The sequence below is a fragment of the Colletotrichum phormii genome, assembly GCF_030913505.1.
Source record: "Colletotrichum phormii strain CBS 102054 chromosome Unknown BDP81scaffold_4, whole genome shotgun sequence".
NCBI classification, from domain to species: Eukaryota; Fungi; Ascomycota; class Sordariomycetes; order Glomerellales; family Glomerellaceae; genus Colletotrichum; species Colletotrichum phormii.
The window spans coordinates 219,377-244,718 of NW_026851446.1; the positions used below are offsets into that span (position 1 = coordinate 219,377).

Sequence of the window (25,342 nt, forward strand, 5' to 3'; positions counted from 1 at the left end):
AAGAAGTATCCGAGACGACTTGAGGGCGCCAGTGGTTGAATGAGAGTCGTGTTCGTGCTGCTCGTAATCCGTCTATTTGGTGATGAGGCCAAGGTAGTCGGCAACGATGAGTGTTACCATTCTGTTGGAAACGCACTATTGTTAGCATACAAACAAGGTACCTAAAACACGGGCATACGGGGTTGAGATGGTCCACTTACGCATGGGGAGCAATGCGGACGTAGTAAGTACCGAAACCGCGGTAGAAGCGCATCACGCCCTCCTGCTTAGCCACCTTTGCGAAGCAGTCGGCCATTGACTTGTACGGAAGCTTGCCATCGGGACCCTTGGACTGCTTCTGTAGACGGGTCTTGACGAAGTCGAAGGGCAGAGAGAAGAAACTGGCGAAGAATCCGGCAATAGCGCTGGCGGTGAGAGTCTGTACTTGAGAGGACAGCTGCGTGTTTTCCTTGAGCTGCACCTTGGCCTCGCTGAAGAAGGCGAGCTGACCAAAGTTGAGGGCCATGGCACGGACAACCGTGGGGGCGGCACCGGCCCAGAGAGCGGCGACACCTTCAGACTTTGCAATGCTTGAGAGAGCGTCGATGACACTCTTGTAGTTCTTGCGCTCGGCCAGGGGCTTCAGTCCGTCACTCTGCATGCGGATGAGAGCAAGGTCGGCAGGATTTCCAATCATGGCGGCGAGACCTCCAGCTGCGAGACCTGCGGTGGCACGTTCCTTGAAGCCAATCGCGTTTCCTTGTTCCTTAGCCCGTTGGCCGAGCTTGCCCATGAAGGTGTCAAATAAGCCCAAGCGGGCCGTTGTGTAGACAGCTTGGCGCAGGAGACCGGCCGACAGACCGGTGTAGAGATCGAGGGCCTTTCCGCTGGCAAGAATTTCTCTGGTGACTGACAATGGTGTGGGCTTGGGTCCTCCGGCAACACCCTCGCCTGCGAGCTGGATGCGGACCTTGATCATGTCGACGGGTTGAATGACAGAGGTGGCTACCATGCCGCTGATACCGCCATTGATGAAGGGCAGCGCTGCCCTCATGATAGGAGTGTGGAGGAAGTCATTAGCGACGGCAGCACCATCTCCCTTCAGAACTTCTGAAGTGCGAGTTCGTGCGGCCTCAGCTGCCTGCTTGATAGATGAAGAGCTCATGATGTTGGGTGTATAGGTAGGACTGAATCACAGTATGCTACAATTCCAACTCGGAGTAGGTTGGAGAGGTCGTCGAGTATGATAGTCGCTTCGGGTAGATAGACAGTCGAAGAGACTAGATTGAGAGGTAGGGAAGCTGTCGAAGAGGAGGAGAGAGCACACTAGTTAGCCAACGTTCGATCCAAGAGGTTTCACAGGTAGCTTTATAGCATGAGAGAGAGAGCTCCCTCATTCTTCCGTGCCTGTCAAAATACCAATGGTAAGACACAACCCCCGGTCAGTTCGAAGGAGAACCAGATCCGGTGGGGGTCCAACAAAAGCATGAGACGGACGCAAAGACGCAATTCCACATTTGGGCTATGGCAAGTCCCACATGCAGAAACGGGCGCACGTTGGACAGGGTATGCAGATGAGTGGTGTAGTGCAAGTGCGTAGGTGTAGATGCAGAACGAGACAAGGGCTGGGCATCCGGCAGAACTAGAGGCAGTGACCGAGGTGACGGTCCCGGGTCTCATCGGCCTGGATGGTGAGGCGGTGGGGGCGGGGGTATGTCATCGGAAAAGATAGGGACGGGGGGTAGCTCCGGGTGGATGCAGCCGTGGTTAAGGTGTTCCGCTTCCCATGTAAGTGGAAGAGAGGTTCAAACGACGGTGAGTGTCAAGGGTAGGGTTCCGCACTAGGCCGGAGATAATTTGGACCAGTGACGGAGGAGTGTAAGACGCATGGTGGACTTGGTGTAAGGCGGAATGAGGTGGATCGCAAGTGAAAGATGCCGACTTTGGCTGGAACTGGAGCTGGAGCTGGAGCTGGAGCTAGTAGAGCTCCAGGCTGGAGATGTACAAGGGTCTCGGACTTGCACACTATGCAAAGCCAGGTAGGGTAGATTGGTAGAGGAATGCCGGGTCGACTGCATAGAGCAAAGCCGCAGCGGGGGTGGGGTTGAGGGGATGGGGTTGAGGGGATGGGAGAAGAGAGATGGGATTAGCTCGAACGCCCTTGTTGAACGCCTCGCGTCCCCAATGAAAGCTTTCGAGACACATTGAGAGGGACAGACGTTGGCTCGAACGTTTTGACTTACACGAAGAAGAGATGTCTTGTTGGATGGGTTATCGTTACGGCTAAAGATTTGACGTCTTTCGGTCGGTACAGGGTTTTAAGAGTGCCGAATAAGCGTTGCAATGACTCTGCACAAAGACCAATGTTTGATTCGAGGTCGCGTGCCGTTGGGGAAACGTTGAAGCTGTAATAAGAGGAGAGCAGGGCGGGGTTGGGTTTATGGCTTGCTTTGGAGGGGTCAGAGGAGAGAGAGAGAGCCAAAGTCGAGAGAAAGATGAGCCGGACAAGCAAGCAAATAAGCAAGTTGCGGTGAGAGAGGTAAATGGTATGGTATGGTAGTCACAAAGCTTGTGAAGATGCGGGGGCCGGTAGAGACGAGACCAAGTAATTCCTTCTCTGCTCGTGGATGGCTCCTTCGGGAGTTGACGGTAGCTTGGTTCAAGATGTCAGGTGCTTCTCGGGACGATCAAGGTTCGGCAGTAGCTGCTCCCAGCTGGGCTAGTAGAGGAAGGCGGATTGGAAGCCGTTGATCAGTTCCAGCAGTAGCCTTGCTTCTGTGTGTGTTTTTGGAGGAGGACCGAGGCTTCCAATTTGATCGAGATGTAGCTTTTGCGTCTCAAACGGGACGGATGGACGAGGACGATGATTGCAGTACCTTGGTACGGAACAGACAAAAAGTATGGATGGTGTGAGAGATGGGCATCTCGTGCGGAGTCGAGGCAGTGGTGTCGATATATTTATGAGAGAGACACATGCCTTGTGCCACATACTACCTTGGCTGATCCTGGTGTCCGAGACGACATGGAGGAGAGATACTTGGTGTTGATGACCAGACAAGTACCTTCCGACACAGTACATCGAAGGCATTGTCGGTATGCCAGTTCTCACACAGGGTCACAGTCGGTTCGGTCGGTCGGTCAGTCGACCATTGGACTACGACGTATTAGCCAGCAGAGAGAGAGAGAGAGAGAGAGAGAGAGACATGCCAGCCCCCCCAAGCCCCAAAGACGAGAAGGACGACTAAAAAGCTTCCCACCCTCCCATCCAAGCGGCGTTGTCCCTGGCTGGGGAAGGTAACGCGCCAATGAGGATTTGGGGATTTCACTAACGGGAGGCCGTGGTTGCGAAGCCAGGCGCATTGTCTGTCGCGTCTGTCTGGTGCCGTCCTGATGCGGGGTTAAATGGTTTCGGCACACCTCATCCATCAGCGTGTCGAAGGCAATGAGGGGGCGTGGCTGGCCCGTTCTTGTCCAGGTACTGTGTAGTTGTAGATGGATGGGTGGATGGATGGAAGGATGGGACGGGTTACAGGGTGGAATGGATGGATACCTGGGGAATCGCTCGAATCTCGGGAACATCCTGCGACCTGCCTTGTGCTTGCAGGAACTTGTGAAGCTGAGCAATCTGAATGGAGGCATCGGGACGACGTGCACATCGGTGGATGTTTGGTGCAGAGGGGAACGTTGAGGTACGGCATGGAAAACGTCACCATGGGCGCCATCAGGGGAGGAAATCTCCAGACAATCTGAACAGATTGGAGCGGGACGAACGACTGCGACAGCGAGCTGCTCAAGGTAGGCGGCGGCTATGTTTGCGCCGTGGGAGAATGCAACCCCTTGCGCAGTCGAGTGTTCTTGGACCGTGTCTGTCTGCGAGTTGTGACATGCCTGGCCTTGCTTGCACAGAGTAATATCCATCGGCGGCAAAGACTGGGTGAGACAGTGCCTGGCTTCGACTGGGCTTGGATAACGGCACGACAGCAATGAAACGGGTGTCGATCGTTGGCTGACCTCGGGTTACCAGGCTGGCAGGGGTTTGCCGGTGTGAGTGAGGTGAAATTGATAGCAACAGCCATGTCCGAGTGCTCAAACAGAGACGGAGAAGGCTGGTTGTTCCTCTCTAGATGGCTTGGATTGCTCCGCGTCAACACGGACAAGGGTAATAGAGATGGCTGATAGATGGCGTGCAAATGATGCAGCGCGTGGCGGCCGAGGCGATTGCTCTTGTGGAGAATGGAAGCGGCGAAAGAAACAAGCCAAATGGGATTTGAACGGCTTGCCATGCGTTTCGTAGCCGTGTTCTGATTCCTGTGGTGTACTATGTTTGATACCGTTCCCTGTTTTTGGTATCCATTCATTTCATTTCAGCATCAAGACAATAGACGACACAGATCCCTTGCTTCCTTGGCTGCTCGTTTGGCTTTCCCTTCGTCCTCCCGAGGGCAGACGAGAAAGCCCCGACGATGCCGATGAAGCCGTTGCATTTAGTCGAGGTACTTGTTCAAAGTTGGGGTAAAGGTCACTCGCCATCGCATCGAGCAGTGAATTCAAAAAAAAAAAAAAAAAAAAAAAAAAAGGGCATAAAGACGTCTGGCAGATGGGATGGATTTGCAGCTTGCAAGAGAGCGCTGTTCTCGTCTGGGACTGGCCTGCGAACTGCTTGCTGCCACCTGCTGCAGGAATGCGGGGTAGTGTACAAGCACTGGCCTTCCTACGTTCAATGACCATGCTGATCCACTCTAGCTCTCGCTTATGTAATTGCACACGTGCTGGGTATCGATAAGAGCTTGGGTCACTTGATGAACTCCTGCTCGGGCATCTTCAAACGGCCAGACCAAGCAGTCACGTTACGGCAGCCTACAGAGCCAACCAGGTCAAAATGGATTTTTCTACTAAAATAACGGTAGGTACAAAATTAATAGTAGAGATATTATTAATCGTAGCCAGTCTATGGGCTCTAATTAATTAAAAGGTTAAGTACGGGCCTCTTTTAATAATTACCTTAATATTTAAATTTCTTATAATAATTAATATTTTATTAAAAAAATAAATATTTTAGCTTATTATTTGCATTATTATTCATATTAAGTAAGCATATTATATATTAACTAAGAGGTTAGAGGTAGGCAAAGAGGGAAAAGGTAAATAAGTTGAGATACGAGTTGAGATGATTAGAGAATCGATTGTATTGATGATTATTCTATGATATGATAGGAAAGTATAACTAGTCCATATATAATATAAATATCACATGTAATCATATATAATCACATGTAATCACATGTAATCACATGTAATTATATGTAATCGCATGTGATGCTTAAGTCCGAGCATTAAGTTTATACGGGCATATGTGCCTGTCAGCGCTTTAACATATATGTGTAAAGCGTATTTACGTTCGGGCTGTACGTGCGTACAAAGCGTTGTATCTGAGTAGATACGTACTTCGGTTGAGTGTTACGAGCAGGTCAAGGCAACCAACTGTGGCACAAAGCAAAAGCTTCGATAATGATGACTCCGTATCATTTTCCCTTGTTCTGCGTTATGTGGCTACGCGCTTACAGTGACAAGTTGCGGCGGGCGTAACATTGAGCCTCTTACTACCATGTAACTTCTTAAGTACGTAGCTCTTATAGTACTAATCAAGTATAAGTTTTAGAATTTTTATTAAATATTTTAAGTATATAAAATAAGCGTTAAATAGTTAATTGTAATACTATATTTTAAGTAGAACGATAAAGCGGTAGGCGCTTATATAATATACTTCCTTATAATAGCCAATTAAATAATCCCTTAGTTATAAGTAAAAGGTACGCCTATACCTACAGTACTTGCCAATTTTCATTTTGACCTGGTTGGCTTTACAGGCTGCCGTATCACGTTCTCAATTCTGGTCAAGACCATACAGTCGTGGTTTCCTTTATGTCACCTTATTCTCTCTTGCCATATGGTTTACCTTACTTCCAGGAAAGGAAGCAAGTGGGGTTCTTCCCCCGGGAGACAGACAGGCACCTTGGGTGACGTAGCTGGTTTCGCTCCCCTGTGCTCGCCAAACAAGCGCTTTTGGCGCCGGGATTCTCGTGCGAGGAGAGAGCTGTCCCGCGAATGATTTTGATTCCAGCTCTCAGGACTGGCTGACCTCGAATAGCCTCTACGGAGTACGGATACGGATATGCTGCCCCCGTATCTTATGCACCACAGCTATCCACTCAGATCGTCTAATTTCGTCACAGCTTGGTCGAGCAACATGATTGGTCTCACACCTCAGCCACTGCCCCTCGACTCACCTTGCCTCACCGAAATGAGGCCCAAATGCCCTGAGCCCCGTTGGATCCGTCCGTTGGGGTCACGCCGATTCCCATTCAGCCCGCCATGTCTCACCGAGAGGCATCTTGTTGGAATTGGGAACCATTGAGCTCGCTCAAACATTGGACTTGTTGTCTCTTTGGCGGTCAGGCACTCAGCTTAGGGTAGTGAGTGCTAACTCTGCTAGGCTGCTTCGACCCCAAAGGCCTTATTCCCGTATCATCTCCCACATCTATCTGCTCGAGCTCGAGTTGAAGACATGTGAAGCTGTTGAGCCACCGCAGCCCTGCAGCATCCAATCTGGTCCCAACGAAGCGGGATCGTCCGCGTCGGCGAGCCACCCTCGGCCCTCAACCGCCGGACGATACGGACGACGCAGCCATGCCAACGCCTTGGGCCAGCCATCCCTTGCAAGCTGGCAGAACCTCCAAACTCTATCCTGCCTATCGTGTCCATCCACGATCATTCGGCTATGGCTGTCCAACAACGTTAATCGAAATGTGCCGATGCCGCAACGGAAAGTCGCGGTTCAAGACATGAGGGAAGATCCCCTAGAACAAACACGAATCAGATTGCATTGTTGGCAAGAAAACAACGCAAAAAAAGCCTCTCTCTTTGCTCATATCGGCGTCTTCAACATTTTCGCCGTAAAAGCGAAGACGCGAGATAGCTTCACATCCTCACTTGCGTATCCTTGGTCTTCCAGGGTCTAATTTGGCTTCCAGACGCCCGTGCGCCATCCTGGTGTTATTCCCGAAAGCTCGGTAACCCGCCACGGCACTGGTGGAAAAACAAACCTATCCCACTCTCTCAGTTCCTCTCTGCTCGTTACCAGCGACTCCTTCCACTTGCCGGAATTCGTCCCGAGTGAATCCGAGCTCACGATCCCCGGTCCGGAAACGCCAAACCCAAGAAGAAGGAGGATGGGATGCACGATAGGACCCATCCACCGGGCGTAGTTCCGATACTGCTGACCGCTTGCTTGTCTATTCGTACACAACCTGTCTCGGACCCCTGGTTTGACATGATTGAACTGCATGTTTGATGAGCCGCACTACGTATCCATACGCCAATAGCTCAAAACGTTCCAAAAGAGATGTTCCGTTTTCCGGCTACTCGACCCTGAGAAGCCGGGGTGGCACTTCAGCTCGGTTATCGCAGAGCTCACATTCATGGAATCACAGTATCGTCAACTAACCCCCTGGCAAATCAGCTTCTTGGAAACGTGGGATGACACGCTGGCGCCCAGCTCAGGCATCGCCAATCGAACCCAACCTGGACTTCGTCTCTCCCTTGTTTGCTACTCTACTTAGACCAGTCACCATGGTGCCTGTCGTGCTCACCGTCTCACCCAATAGATGGACCCCCACACCCGTCACAACCCGGCCGCTCCCGTACCTTAAGCCGAAAACCCTCGCTCATCCTCACCATCTCGGCTTGAGGCTCTAGAAGCCCATCCATAATCTAGGTCCTCGAGAGATGCGGGCTTTTCCAGACCCGGAAAGGGAAGTGGGGGGCCTCAAATGTGAAATAGAACATAGCCTAGCCCCCGGGCCTCATCATTCACGGTTCATGGCTCGGCTATGTTGTGATGCCATCGCTTCTTGCGGCTCGCTGCTCACTGCTTCCTTCGATTGGGAGGCAGCCCGGGATGGCCATGTTCATGTTGAGGCTTTTCTGTACTACGGCAGCTTGGCTCGGCAAAGTGTCGATTAGACTTTATGACAACATTTGATGACCAAGGTCGATGATATGCTTTTCTTACAACATCATATCTTTGACTCTACCTATTTGACTGTACTGCTCTGATTTGGGTAATTTCGGGATTGTTGTACGTGTGATTTTCCACATTTTCTCAAGAGTAAAGTGCCAGGCACTGCATCACTTACAGCACTGTGTTTCAACAGAACAACTTAAGTCACACAGAGTAGCTATCTTGATCATGTAATCTTTTGGCATGGGACGTATGTATGAACGGTGCAGAGCTGGTCCCAAGGACTATTTAAAGTATCCCAAGTACTAGGCATGCCTACATGTAGCTCGTCGTTCAAGGAAAACGAAATCCAATCAAAGAGACGCAACATGGCGCTACAGTTCACGACGATCGATGGATTGGGACGTCATCTTTGCACGCTCACATGCTCAACGTAGATACCGCACCATGTCTATCCAAATTGCCACATGGCTGGCCTGGAAACCGGAGTGAGATTTGTTCCCCGAGGCTCTAACACAACGAACACGGGGGACTCCATAACCCGCAATACGCAATCTCTGTCTCGAAAAGTCCAAGGGCAGGCTACACGTCATGGAAGACTGGAGAACGAGCGGGCCGAGATATCATCTTGCAATCACCGGCTTACTTCTTCGCAACCTGAAGCCAGTGAACCGGAAAGCCTGCCAGGTAATGAGCACCAGTAGCAACGTATCTCATCTTGGACTCGCTCGATTCCACGCCATCATAGACACTAGATCCCACTAAAATGGCGTGTCTACATGTAGCATGGACCTCGCTATTATCCGCCGTCGGCTATGACGGCGCGTAGAGCACTGGTCACACCGTGATTCTACGACAAGATCGGAGGTCATAATGGCGCCGACGATGCAATCCGACAGAAGCAGCTCGCAGGGCTGTCGAGAAGAACATCTCTAGTCGATAGCAAAATGATTCAGAATTTGTTTGCACTCGAGGCCAGCGCCACTGCATAGTCACGAATGAAGCCCGATGTCCGTAGCCTTACTTCATACTTCAAGGTCCAGGGAGGACAGGCAGACCTAGTGTTGTTACCGAAAGGCATAGTCATGGATTGTGGTGATCTCTGTAATTTCAAACATCAAGTTGCACTTAAAGGTCTGGCTAGAACGTGTCACGAGAGTAGCTTGGATGGGACAGTGCAGCAGGGACAGGCAGAGGAGAGGTAAGAGCAGCCGGCGGAGGATCTATCACATACCTTGGTAAGTACACAAGAATTTCAAAGTCCCGGAGTCAAGTACAGTGAAATTATGGTGAGTGAAGACAATCCCTGATGATGGATATGTCGATTGCATTAGCCAACGATGTTAAGAAGTGGTGAAAAGGGGTGTGCTTACATTATGTGTTTGGCTCATACCGCGAAAGGTGTCGGAGTCTACTGGAAATTAGTCACCGTTACAGAAATAGAAAGGAATGAATGACTTACCATGTTGTCCGACTTCATTTGGACGAGTCCGATGGTACCTGTAGAATATTGTTAGGAGTTAGTCAAAGCTCATAGGAACAGAGAAGGATCAAAGGCTTACTATGCTGATCAGTACGGCAGTGTGCCAATGAAGGGAAATCAGTTGAAGCTAATGGTGGAAGAGGAGAAATAATAGCTTACCAGGTTACCGGATTTGGTGTTTGGATCTGTTATTGTGTACTCAAAGTTAGTCGGCTGATACAGTTTGGGGTTAGGGAGGACTTACAGATATTATTAGCATGTTCTATGTAGCAGGCATATTGAGATAGATAGCAGATAGATAGATAGATAGATAGATAGAAAGTGAGATCATGAGAGCGGGAGTACAATGACCCTCCCGGACGGGGGACCTATCACAGTTAGCTGACCAAAAAGGGGGGGCAAACGAGAGTGGGGGAGAGAGCAAAAACAGAAAGCAGAACAAAGCACAAAACAAGATCCCTCAACGGCTCCAAGAGCCAAAAGGGAAGAAGCAAAAACGACAAACCAAACCAAGACCAGAACGGAAACCAGGAACCAGGAGCCAGAAAGGACCTATGGCTCAATACCTAACCCGAGGAACTCGGCGGGTGATACTGAGGGTGATTCCCTTGGCACCCTTGATCTTGGTCGTGACCAGGTCAAACTCAGACTCGGGAGCGGGCACAGGAACAGGCATAGGACTAGGCGCAGGCGACAGGGGACCATAAAGCTCTAGCAAGGAAGAGATGGGTCCAGACTCCTCGAGGGAACCAGGGCATCCGGGAGACCCAAAAAAGCTGGAGGTTCCGAAAGATCCAGTAGACCCGGGAAACGCACAGTATCCAAAAGAGCCACCAGATCCAGAGAAGCCAGTGGAACCAGAGGAACCATGAGTGCCGGAAGAACCAGACGATCCAGAAGATCCAGAAGATCCAGATGATCCAGGGGAACCAGATGAGCCAGCGGAACCAGCTGAGCCAACGGAACCAGAGGAAGATGCGACAGGAGACCCAGAGTATCCAGGACAAGCGGCCGGCGAATCCCACTCTGCCAGAGCCCCAGGGGGCTGAGGAGAGACGACAGGGAAGGCGCCTTGGGTCCAGGAGTATTCCGAAATCCGATCCTCTTCCAGGGTCGAGTCCCAGTTCGAAATGGTGTGCGGCGTAGGCGAGTCCGTGCTATAGTCGTAAGAGGGCGCGTACCGCGGCTTGGGAGCAGGCCAGTGCACCAGGAGAGACCGGATCTGCGCAAACTTGGCCTTGGCCTCTGCGCTGAGCTCGCGGGCCCGGATCCGTTGCCGTTCAACGCTGCGGTCGAGAGTATCCATCTCACGAGGAGGAGGAGTACACGGCGGCGGGGTACAAGGCGGTCCAACCGGGTCACGGAACAGCGAGCCAGATTCCTCAGGAGAGGCATCCGCGGAAGGCGAGCAAGTCATGGGAGAAAGCGTCGGGGGCTCCAGGTTCTCGGGCTTCAGGATCCTCGACTCTGGGGTCCTCGGCTCTGGGGTCCTTGGCTCCGGGATCCTGGGAGCGGGAACAGCGACGGACGCAGCTTGACGCTTAGCGGTGTAAGTGGCAGTGTAGGCGCGGGCCTGATCAATCTGCCAGTCGGCAAGGGCCATCAACTGTTCAAAGTTAGGACGAGGAACGGGCGAAACCAAAGGATGGATTGGTGAATCCAGATCAGGGGCAGAGGCGTCCACAAAAGGATCCTCCAGGTTGGAAACGGAAACCGAACCAGATCCTGAAGAACCAGAAGAAGCAGAGCGTACCGAAGATGAAGGACTAATCCGGGGAACCGACTCAAAGTAATGGGACATACTGAGAGTAAAGGCACGCGGGGACAAACGGGGAGGGGTGCAAACAGGACCAACAGGCGCCGTAACCATAGATCCAACCGAAGGCAAGGAAGACCTATCCAAAGACGGGGAACCAACCAAAGGCAGAGGACTGACCCTGGACTCTGGAGCCAAGTAATGGGCCATCGTCAGAGTGAAGCCATGCGGGGATCGACCGGGAGGAGTGCAGACACGTCCAACAGGAGCCGAAACCGCAGAAGCAACCGAAGGCGAAGGAGAACCGACCGAAGGACTGATCCGGGATTCCGGCCCTAAGTAATGGGACATACTCAGGGTCCAACCATGCGGATCGCCACGGGGAGGAGGAGTGCAAACGTGCACGACGGGCTGCGTAAACAGAGAACAAAAGCCCCCAGAAGGGGACTTACCAAGAGAGGACGACACCGTGATCGAGGGCCGAGTAGCTCCAGTCTGGGGCTGACGAGGAGACGAGCTACAGGCAAGCATCGCGGGGGGTGTCGGGGTACCGATGTACCGGCTAGAGAAGACTGGTTAGCTATCATGAAGCTAAAAGGCCCATTGAGACTCAAGATGTAGAGAGAACGATGAGATGACTTACAGGATCGGGCGGACAGCGCTTGTGACGGCGGCTGCGAGGAGGCGGGGGACACGGCGGAGGAAGGAACCGAGCGAGGCCACGAGGGTGCTGGCGTTGACGGGGGCAGGGACTTGAACCCTGGACTGCGGACCGGTCTCAGACGGGCGGGCTGCAGCCGAAGCAGGGGAGAAGCAGAGAGAAGACATCGTAGCAAGCTAGAGCAAGCAAGCTAGAGCATCAGACGATCAAACCGTGAAGAGGGGAAAGGAAGAAGGAAGATTGGGGGCGGTTCGAGGAGGAAGGGTACAAGTAGATGGACGGTGCGCCCAGATCAGTAACACCTCATTGGCTGAAATAATTCACCCCCCGAGGGGGTGGGGGCAAAGTACACTTGTAGGGCTGAAGTCTAGGCCTAATGCGGTGTAGCGCACGATCTTGAGTGACCGCTAGGCCTAATCGGGGTGGCGCGTCTGGACATCCAGATGGAAGGAAAATCGTACAACAGATGGGATGACGGAGGCGCAACCCAATATGAAGAGATGAAAACCGTACCATTATGTTTATTATGTCTATCTGAACCTATGTGCGAATTTTCCCGGTGAGATAGGTGTGTTGTGGCGAGGAATACCGCGTCGAGGGTGTAATTGGCGGTTGTAAGTCGAGGAACGTCGTGGGCTGGCCGAGAATCGTTGATTTCTGGCTTCTGGCATCGAATGCTCGCCGCGCAGACGAGTTGCCGTCGTAAATATAGTTTCAAAAGATGTATCAGGTCGAGAAGATCATTTTGATGGCTGAGAATGCTCGCGCAATGCCATGCGGTTGAGGTGGCCGAGGGAATAGGTCGCTTTGGGCCAGGGGATGCCATCCTTCGTCGGGATAGATCATCGCGGGATATCGCAGCGCGCACCAAGATGCATACTAAATTTATCGCAAAGTACTCTTGAGACTGCCTGCTTCCTTGTGATGTAATTTGAGCTCATTTCCTTGCGCCGCGACATCGCAGTTGCTCATTGTAGCGGCGACGCCTTCCCCAGCATTCAAGTCGAGCCTGCCACCCACCTCCTCATGGCACAGCGCGTAGCTCCCCTGGCTTCAAACTTTGTAAGATTGGTCCTCGATTCTTTGTAAACGATGGGCCATCACCTGGGATCGATGAACGATCTTTTGTGGCACTAGCCTGACGAATAGGAACAAAACACCGCCATATTGGACGAGAAGCACAATCAACGGGAAGATTATCGACGAGTAAGAAGACCTGCTGTTATATTGATACTACTCTCTAACTCAACTGAAAGAAGCATCGTCTGAACTCTACCACCAACGAGTCCCCGGCGTTGTGTCAACCACCTCATCGAAGCGGCGAGCCCTTACCCGGTGTCCATGTCGAGCCCGCCCCGAAACCGCCACTCGCCGAAGTCCCAGCTCCCGGAGCGCCCGGTGTAGTAGGAGCCTCTTTGGGTAGGGGAGGAGGCGTATCTGTCCTTTGGACATCAGCGGCCTGTCCGCTCCTAGCAGGCGGCCGGAAGTTGACGTCCCGTCCGCCCCGATAGATATCCTGAAGCATCGGTTCCAGGATACCAGCATCCTCGAACTCCAAATACTTTCGATATAGCTTCAATGCTGTCCGGGCATCCTCGATCGAGTCGTGAGTCTCTAGCTGGATATCTTCTTTCAGCAAGTACCACGCCAAGAAAGCCAGCGAGAGCTTCCGCAGGCGAGATTTCAAGAAGAACAGATCGATCGTGTCGATGACTTGGGACTTCGGTATGTGGATGTTGATCACTCTGAAATCCTGCTTGAGGCCGTGACCGAGGAACTTGCAGCCCAGGTTCAGCAAAATCCAAAGTTTCTTGTAGGCAACCTTCAGGGGCACGAGATTGTGCTTGGAAATGCGGGGATCCAGATCATCGTGAGTAATACCCGAGTATGATGTCAGGTAATCAACAATGGGTTCTCTAATCGAGATATAGTCGTCGATGAACGGTAGGCCTTCGTCTTCTCCTTGTCCGCGAACGACGGAGGCTCTTGCGAGGGCGTACACGATTGGCCGAATCGTCTCTCTTTCGCCGTCGGAGTTCATCTCGATTTCAGGCTGACGGACGGCGACGAACTCTGTGTCTAAAGCGACGATGCTCTCCGGTCCGGGCCTTTCACTCGCCGAATCGAGCGCTCGATATGTCTTTCCATCATTGTGAGGGCTTAATGGGTCAGCAAGCCACCTATAACAGCACTTTCGATAAGGGAACCAACTTGTTATCCTCGTAGAGAAGAGAGGTATCAATGTTCTTCTTCCAGTCCATATCGATCTTGTTGTTTGCCTCCTTAACTTGAAAAGCGATTACCGAAGGCGTCTTCCAGGGCGGGTGGAACGAAAGGGCTTCTTCGGTGCTCACAGACCGGACTAGGAAGTCATTGAACAGATGCCATTGACTAGTAGCCGGGGCGGTTGGCTGCGCATGGGCAACTTTATTTTGTCAGCATCGTCACTCTACAAACAGCAAGGATCACATACCGTTGGCCATTGCAACCAGATGAGGTTTTTGACCCGGACCTGGGTCGATGTTCATGGCCATACCCACCAGCGAATACACAGTTATGTTGTGGATACCGCGCTGCAGGTGGAGCTTCAGATCCTCTCCTTCGTAACAGAAGAATTGGCCGTGGTCTACTATGACGCCAATTTCTTCCGGGAGGAATCCAGGTGTCGACCAATAACGCCTTTGCTCCGAGTTTCCGATTGCTGTATTCAGCATGAAGACGGCGGGGATATTGTGAATGGTCTTGCGAGTTGCGATAGTCTGATATCGCTGGCATCGACTACACCAACCCTTTGACGTTGTTTCCCTTTCGACACTTGACTTCAGTATTTGTGAAAATGTCACTTTCGACGCTTTCTGAGTCCGGTTGGCGTTCTTCTGTGAGCAATTAGCGTTTGAACAGGAAGGAAATGTCTCAGCCAAAAACTAGGAGCGAAGGAGTTGGCGACGCTGGCCATCTGCGAATCACGACAACCAAAGATTTAAGAACACGAAAAATAGTCACACTAGCTTGGACTTACCCCTGTCCCTGCTGGTTGCGGGTACATCAGATCGTTGACAAAAGTCGATCCAGGACGAGTATACTCGGATCTGCAGTTAATGCACCTAATTGAACTTGTTGCGGAAGTCGCGAGTATCTAGAGACGGTCAGCTAATTGCAACATTGTCTAACGTGCCCTAAACGAACCTGCTCCATCATATTCGAGCCAGGCGGGATGGAACGATAGTCCTGGACAATCTTTTCCAAAAGGAATCTCGTCAGTCCCTGCAGCATCACCGTCAAAGTAGAGCCATGTGGATCTTCTTCAAGGAGTCCAAGAGATGGGGCTACGTAGCAGTCAGTCTTCGCTGCAAACTCAAGCATTTGGACCACAGACCTTGGGGGTGGTGGCTGAGAGTCTTCAGCATGTTGGTCGCTTGACAGATGGAACCTTCGGCCTTCTGGAGCATGTCGAACAAGAAACCCAACTCGCACAACAGACAAGTATCGGCAACACACGCAGTGGCCGCGTGTTGGAGAGCCATGTTTCGAATTAGAGGCGTAAAGTTCATGACTTGCAGCAGAGAGTTGGCGTAGGAGTTGGCGATATGGATCTCGAGTCCAGAGTACTGTGTTCTGTTGTAGAATCTGGACAAGGTCAGCAAGCAAACCCGTTTCTGCAAAATGAACTGACATACCCAAAGTCAAAGTCGTCAACACCAAACTTGCTGTACTTAATCTCAACATTGCGGTACATCGGATGGCACTCCTGTTTGGTGGGGTCGATTTCCATTTGCATCAGGGAGTGAGCAACATCGTCAACCTTTTCGTCGCCACTTGCATTTCCAACTGGAGTCATAGCAAACTCTCTAGCCTTTTCGCTGAGGAATTTTGGCGCAAGGATTCCCGAAGCGTTTCCTCTGTCCAAGTTGCGAGTATCCTCAACTTGGTTCCTTCGAAGACCCCGTGTATTCCGTCCGTATTGACCGAATTCGGACTGTTTGAGGCCCGCAACAAATTGTGGTTCAAGCTTGGTCGGAGGAGCCCCAACATCGGACAGAAGATCTGGCCAAGCGGACAGCAACGCCTCACGATAATGCGGCATACCAATAGAGTTGAGAGGACTAGGAATAGGTCAGTCATCCTGATACTTGTCACAGAATAAGCAGAGAAAGGCGTTACTAACGTATCGGCAGTCCACTCTATCGTAGGCAGAGGCTCTTCCGGAGTTGCGAACTCGGTCTGCGACGCGAAATCAACGAAGCGGAGTTTCGAAGGGGAACCCCAGATGTGTATGTTGTGATCCGCATCTACCAGAGCCACGGCTTCGCCGGATGGGGCGATTTCGAACATGGTCAAGTAGTTCATTGTGTTTGTTTGCCGCACATTACTAGTGTTCGGATTCATCAGGTCAACAACGTGCATTTGACCGCTCGTGGACATGACAATACTAGTCGTCGACATTCTTGGGTGCATTCTGACAAAGGCAGCCCCCGCAGGAAACGGAATCGGCGACATGGACGACATTTTCTTGATGTCAAACACATTCAAGAATGGATCAAGCATGTAATCTCGCCCCTGTCGCAGCGAGTAACCGCAAGTGACGATGAAGTCATGCTGAGCATCCATATCGCTGATCAAGGCGGAGTGGGCGTTCCAGCTCTTAACGACGGAGAAGTTGGCCGCATCGATCAGGTTGACTGTGCCGGTTTCTGTGGCAGCGCAGATATATCTGCTCTTTTTCATAACTTTGTAGGAGTACGCGGTCGGAACCTGGGTTCATCAGCAAGGCGTCCTCATCATACTGTCGCCATCAAACGGACCTGCTTGACCACCTCTCCCTTAGCGAGGTCGATCACAAACATGGTGTCCTGGAACCCGGCAACCAGAATTTCAGACGTCCCTTTGGACGTAAAGCTCATGCATCGTAAGTCTTTCATATCATCGTGTCTGCGTTTCTAATGTCAGGCAGATTTCCAATGGTTCGGGTTTGTGCTTCCGCACCTTATATGCCATATCGGCGGGCCTTTCCGCGAAGCCATATGGATATCTCGGGATCCCAGTACCACGACGCCCTTGTCGTTGACGAGTATTTGTCTAACCGGGCCATCGGATGAGGTATGAGCCTTGAAGGACGTATAGCGTTGAAGCTCGCTGCGGTAGAACGACGTGACGCGGCCCTAGAACATTGTCAGTCTTTCCCCTCGGTGGGAATCGGATCCAATGGCTCGTACATAGTCGTTTCCTGTCCACAGCAGCTCTTGAGCCGTGTCAAAGGTCATGGTCGACACGGGCGTCGCTGCGGCGTGGATGCCCGGAGGCGGAAAGGGGATGCGAGCAACCTATCGATCATGAGAACGGTAAGTCAAGGGTATGGCTATCAGAGGCGACGCGCGAGCTTCGCAAGCTAAGCTGACCGCAAGGTGAGGCAAAGCGCATAGCTGCGACGAAGGTGCGTCGCAATGGGCGCTGAGGGGTGGCCTCGGACTTCGACTTACCTCGTCCCAGTCTCCGTCCATTTTGGTCTGCGTTTCCTTGCCCAAATGACCATAGTAATGGGAACAAAAGGAACGACGACAGAGGATGGGCGATAAATAGGTCGCAGTCGAGTGGTACAGAACAACAAATGTTTGTCGCACAAAAAGGGCAGAGCACCTCACAGAACTCGGATCGCGACGACGCCGGAGCTTCGCGCAGCTTGAGCCTTGGGGCAAGCGGGCAGAGACAAGGTGTCGCGCGCCCGAAAGCTAGGCCACTTGCATGAGCCGGACAGGGCAGGGAAGAGAATGTGGGGGATGCTGGTTGGGCTTCTTTTCCGACTTCTCTGCGCTTTCTCTTCCCCTCCTCTCCTTAGCTTCTGGGCTCTTGAGGTGACGACGCTAGCCGGCGTATTTCCGGAACTGGGTCCAGGTGAGACACACCCCACTCCAACTCTCACCGATGTTCACCGACTCGTGGGTCTTCGCTGTCAGGTTCACATTCTATAAATATTCCCACCTCTGTTACCTACAACATAGCGCCACGGAGCAGCGTTCAAAAGCATAAGTGAACAGCGCTCTAATAGCAGCACAGACAACCAGCTCAGCTCAACAGCGATGCTGTCTCAGAATTCGCATGGCAAAGCTCCAAGCTGGACCGCGCGTGGAGATGATGGGGTGTCTAAGCATGCCAAGTCGTAGGGAAGTTTCCAAGTCTACCCCCGTCCACGGTAATCACTGCACCGTTACAATACGCACCAGCTCTCGAAGCAAGGTACAACATGACGCCAGCCATGTCTTGCGAATCACCCATCCTCTGAAGAGGCACCATTTCCTTGGGGACACTGCCGTCCTCGGCGTAAAGCTTGGCAATGGGAGCCGACATTTCGCTCGGGAATACTGAAGGGGCGTCAGTCTGGATCTGCATATTGTTGGTGCAGGAAGACTTACAGCCAGGGGCAATGCAATTAGCTCTGATATTCCAACGGGGCAGGTTACTTGACAGTTGCTTGATAACCAACGTCGCGGCCGCCTTGGACTGACCGTACGCCCAGCCACCGGGGGCGATCTTATTGAAGGCGGCAATGGAGCTTGTCGAGACGACCTGAGAGCTTTGTGATAGGTTTCCCTTTTTGTTACCGAGGTCAAGAAGCTTCACGAAAGCCATGGCGGTGTACCACACAGAGGTGACATTGATATCGAAAACTCGCGTGTAGTCGGCCATGTCATGGGCAAGGTGCTGCTCAGCCCATTCCTCAGCCGTTGTCTCGGGGGTAGGGGCCTTGACTTGGGGTCCGCCGACACCAGCATTGCAGACGAGGAGATTGACGAAGCCGGCTTCCTTCTCGATGGCTGCGGTTGCCTCCTTCAGACTGTCCTTGTCACTGACATCGCAGACCAGAGGGATGAGGCTGGATCCCACAGATGAGGCGGCTTCTTCTAGGACCTCCTTGCGCCGACCGAGGATGTAGACCTTTTCGGCGCCATTGGCTGCCAAGGCCTTGGCCATCATGAGACCGATTCCTGCCACTTGTCAGCACTTTAAGAGGTAGGCAAACTAGCCATGAAGCAATCGTCGGATTGACTCACCTGAGCCACCACCAGTGATAACGGCAACCATGCCCTTGACACCAAAGAGGTTGCCAGCTCCGAGAGCAGCGAGGTCTTCCTTGTTATCAGCCATTTTACACTTTGCGAATTTTCCAAGTGCAGAGATTTGCCAAATTGTTCTAGCTTAAAATTAATCGCGGGACACGAGACTTATACGGTCTGATGTATAGACTCATTTGTAATAGCACAAGTCCACGGGCTATCTGCAACGGCGGGGTGCTTAGAGTGCCCCTCCAAGAAGGAACGTCATCCATGAGCGCTGAAGGAACAGCTGTGGCCAATCAAATCCTTGAACATTGGCAGCTATCAATTATGACCAATCGTATTGTACAGAACACGGCCCGTAGTGCGTACTGCTCTCGGCAGGCGTTCCGCTATTATCGATTAGATCTTCACTAGCAAGGTCGCTGAACCACATTTTTTTTTGTCGTGATCCAACATTTGAGGTTTGACGATTGCCCGCACATAATCTTACACCCGCGATAGGCAATACGTTTGAATATACACGATTTTCGTTTGGGACAACCCGCCGAGGACAACCCGCCAAGATGGTCAAACGAAAGAGGTCGCGCGAGGACGACATCGAGGCGAAGCTTGCCGAGTACAAGAAGGAGATTTTCAGAGCCATCAAAGGCGCAAAGGGACTCGAGCGTCAACGGTACAGCAAACGCTTGCGCGATGACAAGTCGACACCCGACAAGGTCAAACGGTTGGAGAGGGAGGTTTTGGTGTTGAAGGTACGAGTTTATTCTCCATCTAAGGATCGCATTCATAGATTTGCGCCCGCTGACAATTGCCCCTACAGTCCCTCGACCTCCTGCAAACCGCCGACGCCCACCTGCACTCCTCGCTCCTCAAGGTCAAGCAGATCGCCGAAAGCCCTGCCCTCCCCGAAGCGATCAAGAAGGGCGTGCCGAAGCCGGAACTCTCAGAGGAGGAGAAGGTGGCGCTGCATAATGTCACTAGCGGCCTGTTTAACCGCCCGTCTGTCCGGGAGGCCGTTGAGAAGGCGGTACGGGGCGTGTGTCTGGCTCTCAACGTGCCTATACCGGACAAGAAGAAGAGGGGGAACAAGGATGCTGCTGCTGCTGCTGCTGCTCCCGCTGCCGCTGAGAGCAAGAAGCAAGCAAAGAAGGAGGAGGAGGAGGACGTCGACAACAAACCTAGGGAATCGAAGAAGTCGAAGTTGATGGATGCAAAGGATGTGTCCGCCAAGCCCAAGGCCGAGTCCAAAGCCAAGGAGGCGGAGGTAGAGGCAGAGGAGGGGCCGAACCCGTTTGACGAGATGGACGATGAGATCCCGACCGACAGCGACGCCGAGGACGGCGGAAAGAATGCAGATGTCGCGGAGGAGGAGGTTGACTCAGACGAGGAAGAAGAGGACAAGGCTCTGTCCAAGATGGAGGCTATGCTCGGCGGCTCCGACTCGGAAGAAGAGAGTCCCGACGAGGACCTCAAGGCCAGATACAAGGCTCTGCTGGGCGAAGTCGCCGATGGGGACACCGCCGACGACGAGAGTAACAGCGACGATGAAGACGAAGATGAAGACGAGGACCAAGAAATGGCGAACCCAGCGGACGACGACGCGGAAGACAGCGGCAACGAATCAGACCGCCAACGCCGCATCAACGCCGCCAACGTCTCCCTCTCCCCCGAACCGGAACCGAAGCCAAGCCAACAAGAGAAGAAAGTCAAGCGCGCCAAGAAACCCACAGGCCGACCCGGCGAGACGACGTTCTTACCCTCGCTGATGGGAGGGTACATATCCAACTCCGAGTCCGAGGCTTCGGACCTCGACCTCGCGCCGCCCAAGAAGCGGCTGGGACAGAAACAGCGCCAGGCGATTTGGGAGAAAAAGTACGGCGCGTCGGCGAACCATGTCAAGAGCCAGGTCAACGGGCAGAGGGCGGGCGCGAGGGATAGCGGGTGGGATATGAAGAGGGGTGCTGTTGGCGGTGACGAGGATGGGGGGAGGAAGCCTTGGAAGAAGGGCGTTTCGAACCCGTTGGCCGGCGGTAAGGGTAGAGATCGCGGCGGCAGAGGAGTGGAGGAGAAGAAGAAGGCGAGGGTGCCGCCTCAGAAGGATGATGAGGGGATTTTGCATCCTAGTTGGGAGGCGAGGAAGAAGGCCAAGGAGGCGCAGACTACGGCTGCGTTTGCGGGTACCAAGATTACTTTCTAGGTTTGTGATGTAGAGGATACCAGTGGTAATTGAAATCAACTGTGAATTATCATTCGCTGTCTGCCTATGTGGCTAGGTATGTAAGTGAGGTAGCTATCTCCTGTACTCCCCCTGATTCAAATTAAGCAAAACGCATATCGGCTCCCTAATTCGCCGTGTTTGAGCACCGCAAGTGCTCCAAATCGCTCGAGATCAGTAAAAACGCCGCAAGATGTTGAAAAAACCGCAAATCTATATGAAGTCAAAAGTTTGTAAGATGGAGAACCCGAGTTAATGTCTTCGCCTTTTTCCAAAAGGACAGTCGTCCACGCTTGCGAGACGCTCAAGTCTAGGAGTAAGGTGAGAAGTACTCGGATCTATGATAGGGGGAATGAAGCCCCAAACCCCTCCATTGCCGGTACGGTGCGAGGAGTTGGGCATAAAAGAGCTTGGGAACCCAGTGCTAATGGTGTGGGCATCGTCTTCCTCTGTCGTTAGATCGATGGCGCTTCGGATATCTGTCTCGCCCCATCCTCTCTTGCGCAAGTTATCCGTCAGGACGGTCGATTCGCGGCGTGATCGATAATGAGACATTGACGGCGACGAGCCGCCGACGAAGAGCCCGTTTCCACTGCCGTGGGACCTCTCGCTTCCGGCTGATGATATGCGGCCAATTGACATTGCGTCGGATTGCTCGCGCTTGACGCGCTCTAGTCGATCCTCCTCTTGAAGGCGCCACAGGCGTAGAGGCAATTTTGGTGGCTCCATGCTGTCCAAGTCGATGGGGTTGGTAGCGTTTGATCCTGCCAGCGAGATTTCATCGTCGTAGTCATTTGCAACGCTATCTTCCGTAACGGTTGAATTGCTGAGTTCAGTGACTGACCGGGCGTGACGGATGGGTGCCTTCGGGGTTGCTTGGCTAGAAGCCTCAGACTCGGTTCCGTCTGTATCCTCATCGGGCGTTGTATTCCTAGCTCGAGCGACCTTCTTTCCCTTGCCAGGACGTGGCCCTCTTGCCTGTCTGTTGGGGTTCGACTGTCTCGATCCATCCCTGGCACGTGGTTCACCCGGTCCTTGGCTAGGACGTGATCCCCCTTGAGATGCCACTGCAGCACGCTGCTGGATCGGTACTGGGCTTTCGGCATTAGCCATCTCGATATCGCCGTCTTCGTCTCTTTCAACAGCTGGCGGCGACACATACACGGCGTCAAAGGCTTTACTGTTGTGATAGAGGCCCTTGATTGCATCAACCTCCTCTAGAGAAGCCTCGTATCCTGGAAGAACTGGCATCAGATTGGTCAACTTAGCGGCTTCTGCCTTGTCGTCAGTTTTCGGCATAGCAGTGACGTTCTCGATGTCCATGAAGAAGGACCAGTCGCGAATGGGATGACGGCCACCGTGCTCGCGGGAGATGTTGTAGTCGTAAAACTGAATAAGCTCCATCCCACGAAGAGCGTGGAGGAAATGCAGTCCCTGGAGGGTTCGAAGTGATCTCATCGCGCGGAAGTTGGGCTGACCAGCCGTGACAGACGCCATCCAGTTGACGTAGGCTTTGGGCTCGTGACGGCGAGCCATGTATTGCGGGCCACTCTCGTCGACATGGATAATGAGAGTTCTCAGACGAGGCAGCTGGCATAGCCAAGAAACATCCCATGTTCTTTTGGAGACATATTTGAGTCCGCCCTTTTTGCCTTCCTTGACAGGCCTGTGAGTGAGGTATTGATTGCCCAGCCAGAGCAACTCGACATGCTGAATTCTCTCTCTCCTGGCTTCTCCGATACCAGTGCAGAACCGTCCAAACTCTCCAAGGCTCGAGAAGGCGAAAGTGTTGAGGCCGTAGAAAGCGTGGACCCCAAGGTAGTACCAACGCTTGCAGACAGTCAGCAGGGCGAGCCGGGCATTCGGCTTCATGCTGTAGGTGATGTTGCAAGATGTTCCGGAAAGGTGGAAGCGATGGGGCAGACCACTTCTTTTCGTGTCAGTCTGTGTGGGCTGCTCTGGAGGCATGAAGGAATCGAGACGCGTGATGCAGTGAATTAGCTTGTTTTCTTCAACAAAGACGAATTTGAGGATGTTGGCCTGTACTTTGGCAGGCAGTCGATCAAAAGGAAAGTCCTTGAGATAGGAATCCGCCTGTGTTTGTTGACCCTCTGAGCCCGGGACTTCCTCGGGATGCTCATCGTCCCGGACGAAGAGTCCCTCAGGACCGTCGCGGCTGTCTTCAGATTCATCATCCTGACTAATCGAGTTATCATCGAGGCCTTCGAGCGCATAGGCCTGGAGTTCTTGGTTTGTTGGGCCCCTGAGTCGCAAGTTGGGATGGACATTGCCGGTCTTGGTGCTCATATTCTCTTCCTTACAGCACAGCGTATAGATCTGGTTGTAACTCAGTGCTTGTCTGTGACCGGGGTTAGTCAAATATAAGTCGAGTTCCCTATGCCACGTCGGCTTGTGCTTCTTCTGGCTGCTTCGTTTCTTCTCCAACTTATCGATATCCGATCTCAACTTTTGTTTGTCAAGACTGAGCTCATGGACCTTGCTCACGAGTTTTCTGATCTGTTCATCGTAGACCTCGATGCCCTGCTGGAGCCCCGATCGGCACGCGTCGCTGCAGCCAAGACTACTGAGATCGATGGGCAATGGCGAAGTCAGCTCCTCATCGTTGTCATCGAGAGAGCCAGGCTCATCGTCGAGCTCTTCGGCTTCTTCGTCGTCGACTTCCTCGGTGCTCTCGTCTTCATCCTGTACGGTGTCAGCTACCTCGTCAGACTCCATGGTCTCTTCCCGATCTAGCTCTAAGTCATCTTCGGAAGTCACTTCGTCATCTTCGGACTCGACTTCGTCTTCCTCTGGGTCATAGTGATGCAGTGACCCATCAGCCTCGTTGGAATCCAAGATGACAAGTCCGTTTCGATCCAGCTCTTCTTCCTGGCCTAGTGCCCGCAGGATATAGGGGCTGGTGCTTGCATGGATTGAAGTACTATTACGTCCCTCGGCGGCAGCGGCTTGAGAAGAGGACTCTGAGCGAGCCGAGATTTGCAGGGCAGACAGTTGAGCATCGATATCTGGTGACTGCTGATCGCCGGAGGCGGATTCAGCCGTGAAGACCGGTCGTTGACATTTGACTGAGCTTTGGCTGACAGATGAATCTGAAGCCAGAGGAGGGGAAGGAGTGGGAAGGCCCCCTGGCGTTGCACTTGCGCGAGCCGTCGAGATAGCTCGGGAAATGGAGCGTGTGTGGCTTTCCATTGTCGCAATTCCTGGCGATATGTCGAAAGTGATTTGTCGAAATTGAAATATTCACGAGTTGAAGTTGCTCCTGAATAGCTGTCAAGTATGTGTGTTAAGAGGAGAAACCATGAGATCAGAGAACGCGCTAAACTCAGCTACGCGGATGGTAAAAGTTGCTGTGGGATGTGAGAAGTGGTATTGTTAAGGTAAGGTTGTTATTGAAATAGAGGCAAAGAAGCCAAGGCGCAGAGAGCAGTTGAGAATCAGTCCGTATAGAAAGGGGCAGGAGCGATTTGCCTAGCCACGGAAGGCGCCACGATTTGCGGAAAGAACGTCCGATATCTTGGCGGAGGCCGTACGAGACTGCTCATGAAGTGGTCGTAGCCGGTGTGTGAAGTACGAGGCCAAAAATTGATTTGTCGAAAGAGTGAGCGCTGAAAAGACTGTTGAAGATCCGTTGCTGAGAAGATGCGTCTGGGCAAATGAGTCCAAAGTTGAGTGTGTGTGTGGAGGAAGAAGCGAGGCCATGCGTACGCGGTAGCTAGAAGCGTATAAATAGGAGTAATGCAGAAAAGGAAGAAAGCCTCTCTGGAGGTAGGCGGTCGTAGCTTCTTGAACGGTAAGGGGAAACCGCGGGTTGGTTTGAGGTAACTGTGCTGAAGGTAAGCTGTATATTGGGTCAGAATGTGAAGAGAGACGGTTGAACCCAGGGCGAGATTCGGTCTTCGAACACGCAGAATTCGTAGCAAGTAATGGTGTTGCTAGTGAAGGTAAGTAGCAGGTATCTGATCACAAGTCGGTATCACTATGGCAAGCAATATAGCTTGGGCCACGAGAAGGGGGAAGTCGACCTCAAAGTCTTGAAAATGATTGCATTGCTGAGCGCCAGAATCCAAAAAGCCCCGGTGATGGTATCTGCCTGTACAAGATGTACAATCCCGGATCTCTCTCTCTTTCTCTAGTATTTTTATCCTTTCCCATTCT

The 25,342-nt window shown here is 52.5% G+C and overlaps 7 protein-coding genes across 7 annotated transcripts; 1 reads left to right on the forward strand and 6 right to left on the reverse strand.

Annotated features, from left to right (window-relative positions):
* Window positions 1-72: 72 nt before the first annotated feature.
* On the reverse strand, window positions 73-1,144 carry BDP81DRAFT_458318 (mitochondrial 2-oxoglutarate/malate carrier protein; the record flags this gene model as incomplete). The annotated part of the gene is made up of 2 exons (XM_060593399.1): window positions 73-121; window positions 201-1,144. The coding sequence occupies 2 exons, from the start codon at window positions 1,142-1,144 to the stop codon at window positions 73-75; spliced, it is 993 nt and encodes a 330-aa protein (XP_060448688.1).
* A 1,768-nt stretch (window positions 1,145-2,912) lies between these two features.
* Window positions 2,913-3,998, reverse strand: BDP81DRAFT_158131 (uncharacterized protein). Its single transcript, XM_060581977.1, has 2 exons — window positions 3,187-3,998; window positions 2,913-3,133 (listed from the first exon to the last, which is right to left on the reverse strand). The coding sequence occupies exons 1-2, from the start codon at window positions 3,895-3,897 to the stop codon at window positions 3,095-3,097; spliced, it is 750 nt and encodes a 249-aa protein (XP_060448689.1). The 5' UTR covers window positions 3,898-3,998; the 3' UTR covers window positions 2,913-3,094.
* A 5,388-nt stretch (window positions 3,999-9,386) lies between these two features.
* Window positions 9,387-12,066, reverse strand: BDP81DRAFT_446466 (uncharacterized protein; the record flags this gene model as incomplete). Its single annotated transcript, XM_060592064.1, has 8 exons — window positions 9,387-9,410; window positions 9,462-9,499; window positions 9,562-9,565; window positions 9,642-9,667; window positions 9,727-9,744; window positions 10,077-11,573; window positions 11,691-11,800; window positions 11,882-12,066. 8 exons carry the CDS (start codon window positions 12,064-12,066, stop codon window positions 9,387-9,389), a joined length of 1,902 nt encoding a protein of 633 aa, XP_060448690.1.
* A 1,033-nt stretch (window positions 12,067-13,099) lies between these two features.
* BDP81DRAFT_158188 (PAB-dependent poly(A)-specific ribonuclease subunit PAN2) lies at window positions 13,100-17,620 on the reverse strand. Its single transcript, XM_060581978.1, has 12 exons — window positions 17,377-17,620; window positions 17,113-17,220; window positions 16,883-17,058; window positions 16,702-16,828; window positions 16,065-16,651; window positions 15,577-16,002; window positions 15,276-15,526; window positions 15,086-15,225; window positions 14,919-15,035; window positions 14,373-14,775; window positions 14,111-14,324; window positions 13,100-14,058 (listed from the first exon to the last, which is right to left on the reverse strand). The coding sequence occupies exons 1-12, from the start codon at window positions 17,395-17,397 to the stop codon at window positions 13,209-13,211; spliced, it is 3,420 nt and encodes a 1,139-aa protein (XP_060448691.1). The 5' UTR covers window positions 17,398-17,620; the 3' UTR covers window positions 13,100-13,208.
* A 1-nt stretch (window position 17,621) lies between these two features.
* Window positions 17,622-19,134, reverse strand: BDP81DRAFT_158194 (short-chain dehydrogenase). The gene is made up of 2 exons (XM_060581979.1): window positions 18,307-19,134; window positions 17,622-18,255 (listed from the first exon to the last, which is right to left on the reverse strand). Exons 1-2 carry the CDS (start codon window positions 18,866-18,868, stop codon window positions 18,038-18,040), a joined length of 780 nt encoding a protein of 259 aa, XP_060448692.1. The 5' UTR covers window positions 18,869-19,134; the 3' UTR covers window positions 17,622-18,037.
* Window positions 19,135-19,514: 380 nt separating this feature from the next.
* BDP81DRAFT_390839 (Bud-site selection protein) lies at window positions 19,515-21,148 on the forward strand (the record flags this gene model as incomplete). Its single annotated transcript, XM_060587461.1, has 2 exons — window positions 19,515-19,703; window positions 19,772-21,148. The coding sequence occupies 2 exons, from the start codon at window positions 19,515-19,517 to the stop codon at window positions 21,146-21,148; spliced, it is 1,566 nt and encodes a 521-aa protein (XP_060448693.1).
* Window positions 21,149-21,418: 270 nt separating this feature from the next.
* Window positions 21,419-24,376, reverse strand: BDP81DRAFT_311333 (uncharacterized protein; the record flags this gene model as incomplete). The annotated part of the gene is made up of 1 exon (XM_060583715.1): window positions 21,419-24,376. The coding sequence occupies one exon, from the start codon at window positions 24,374-24,376 to the stop codon at window positions 21,419-21,421; it is 2,958 nt and encodes a 985-aa protein (XP_060448694.1).
* Between the last annotated feature and the right edge of the window lie 966 nt (window positions 24,377-25,342).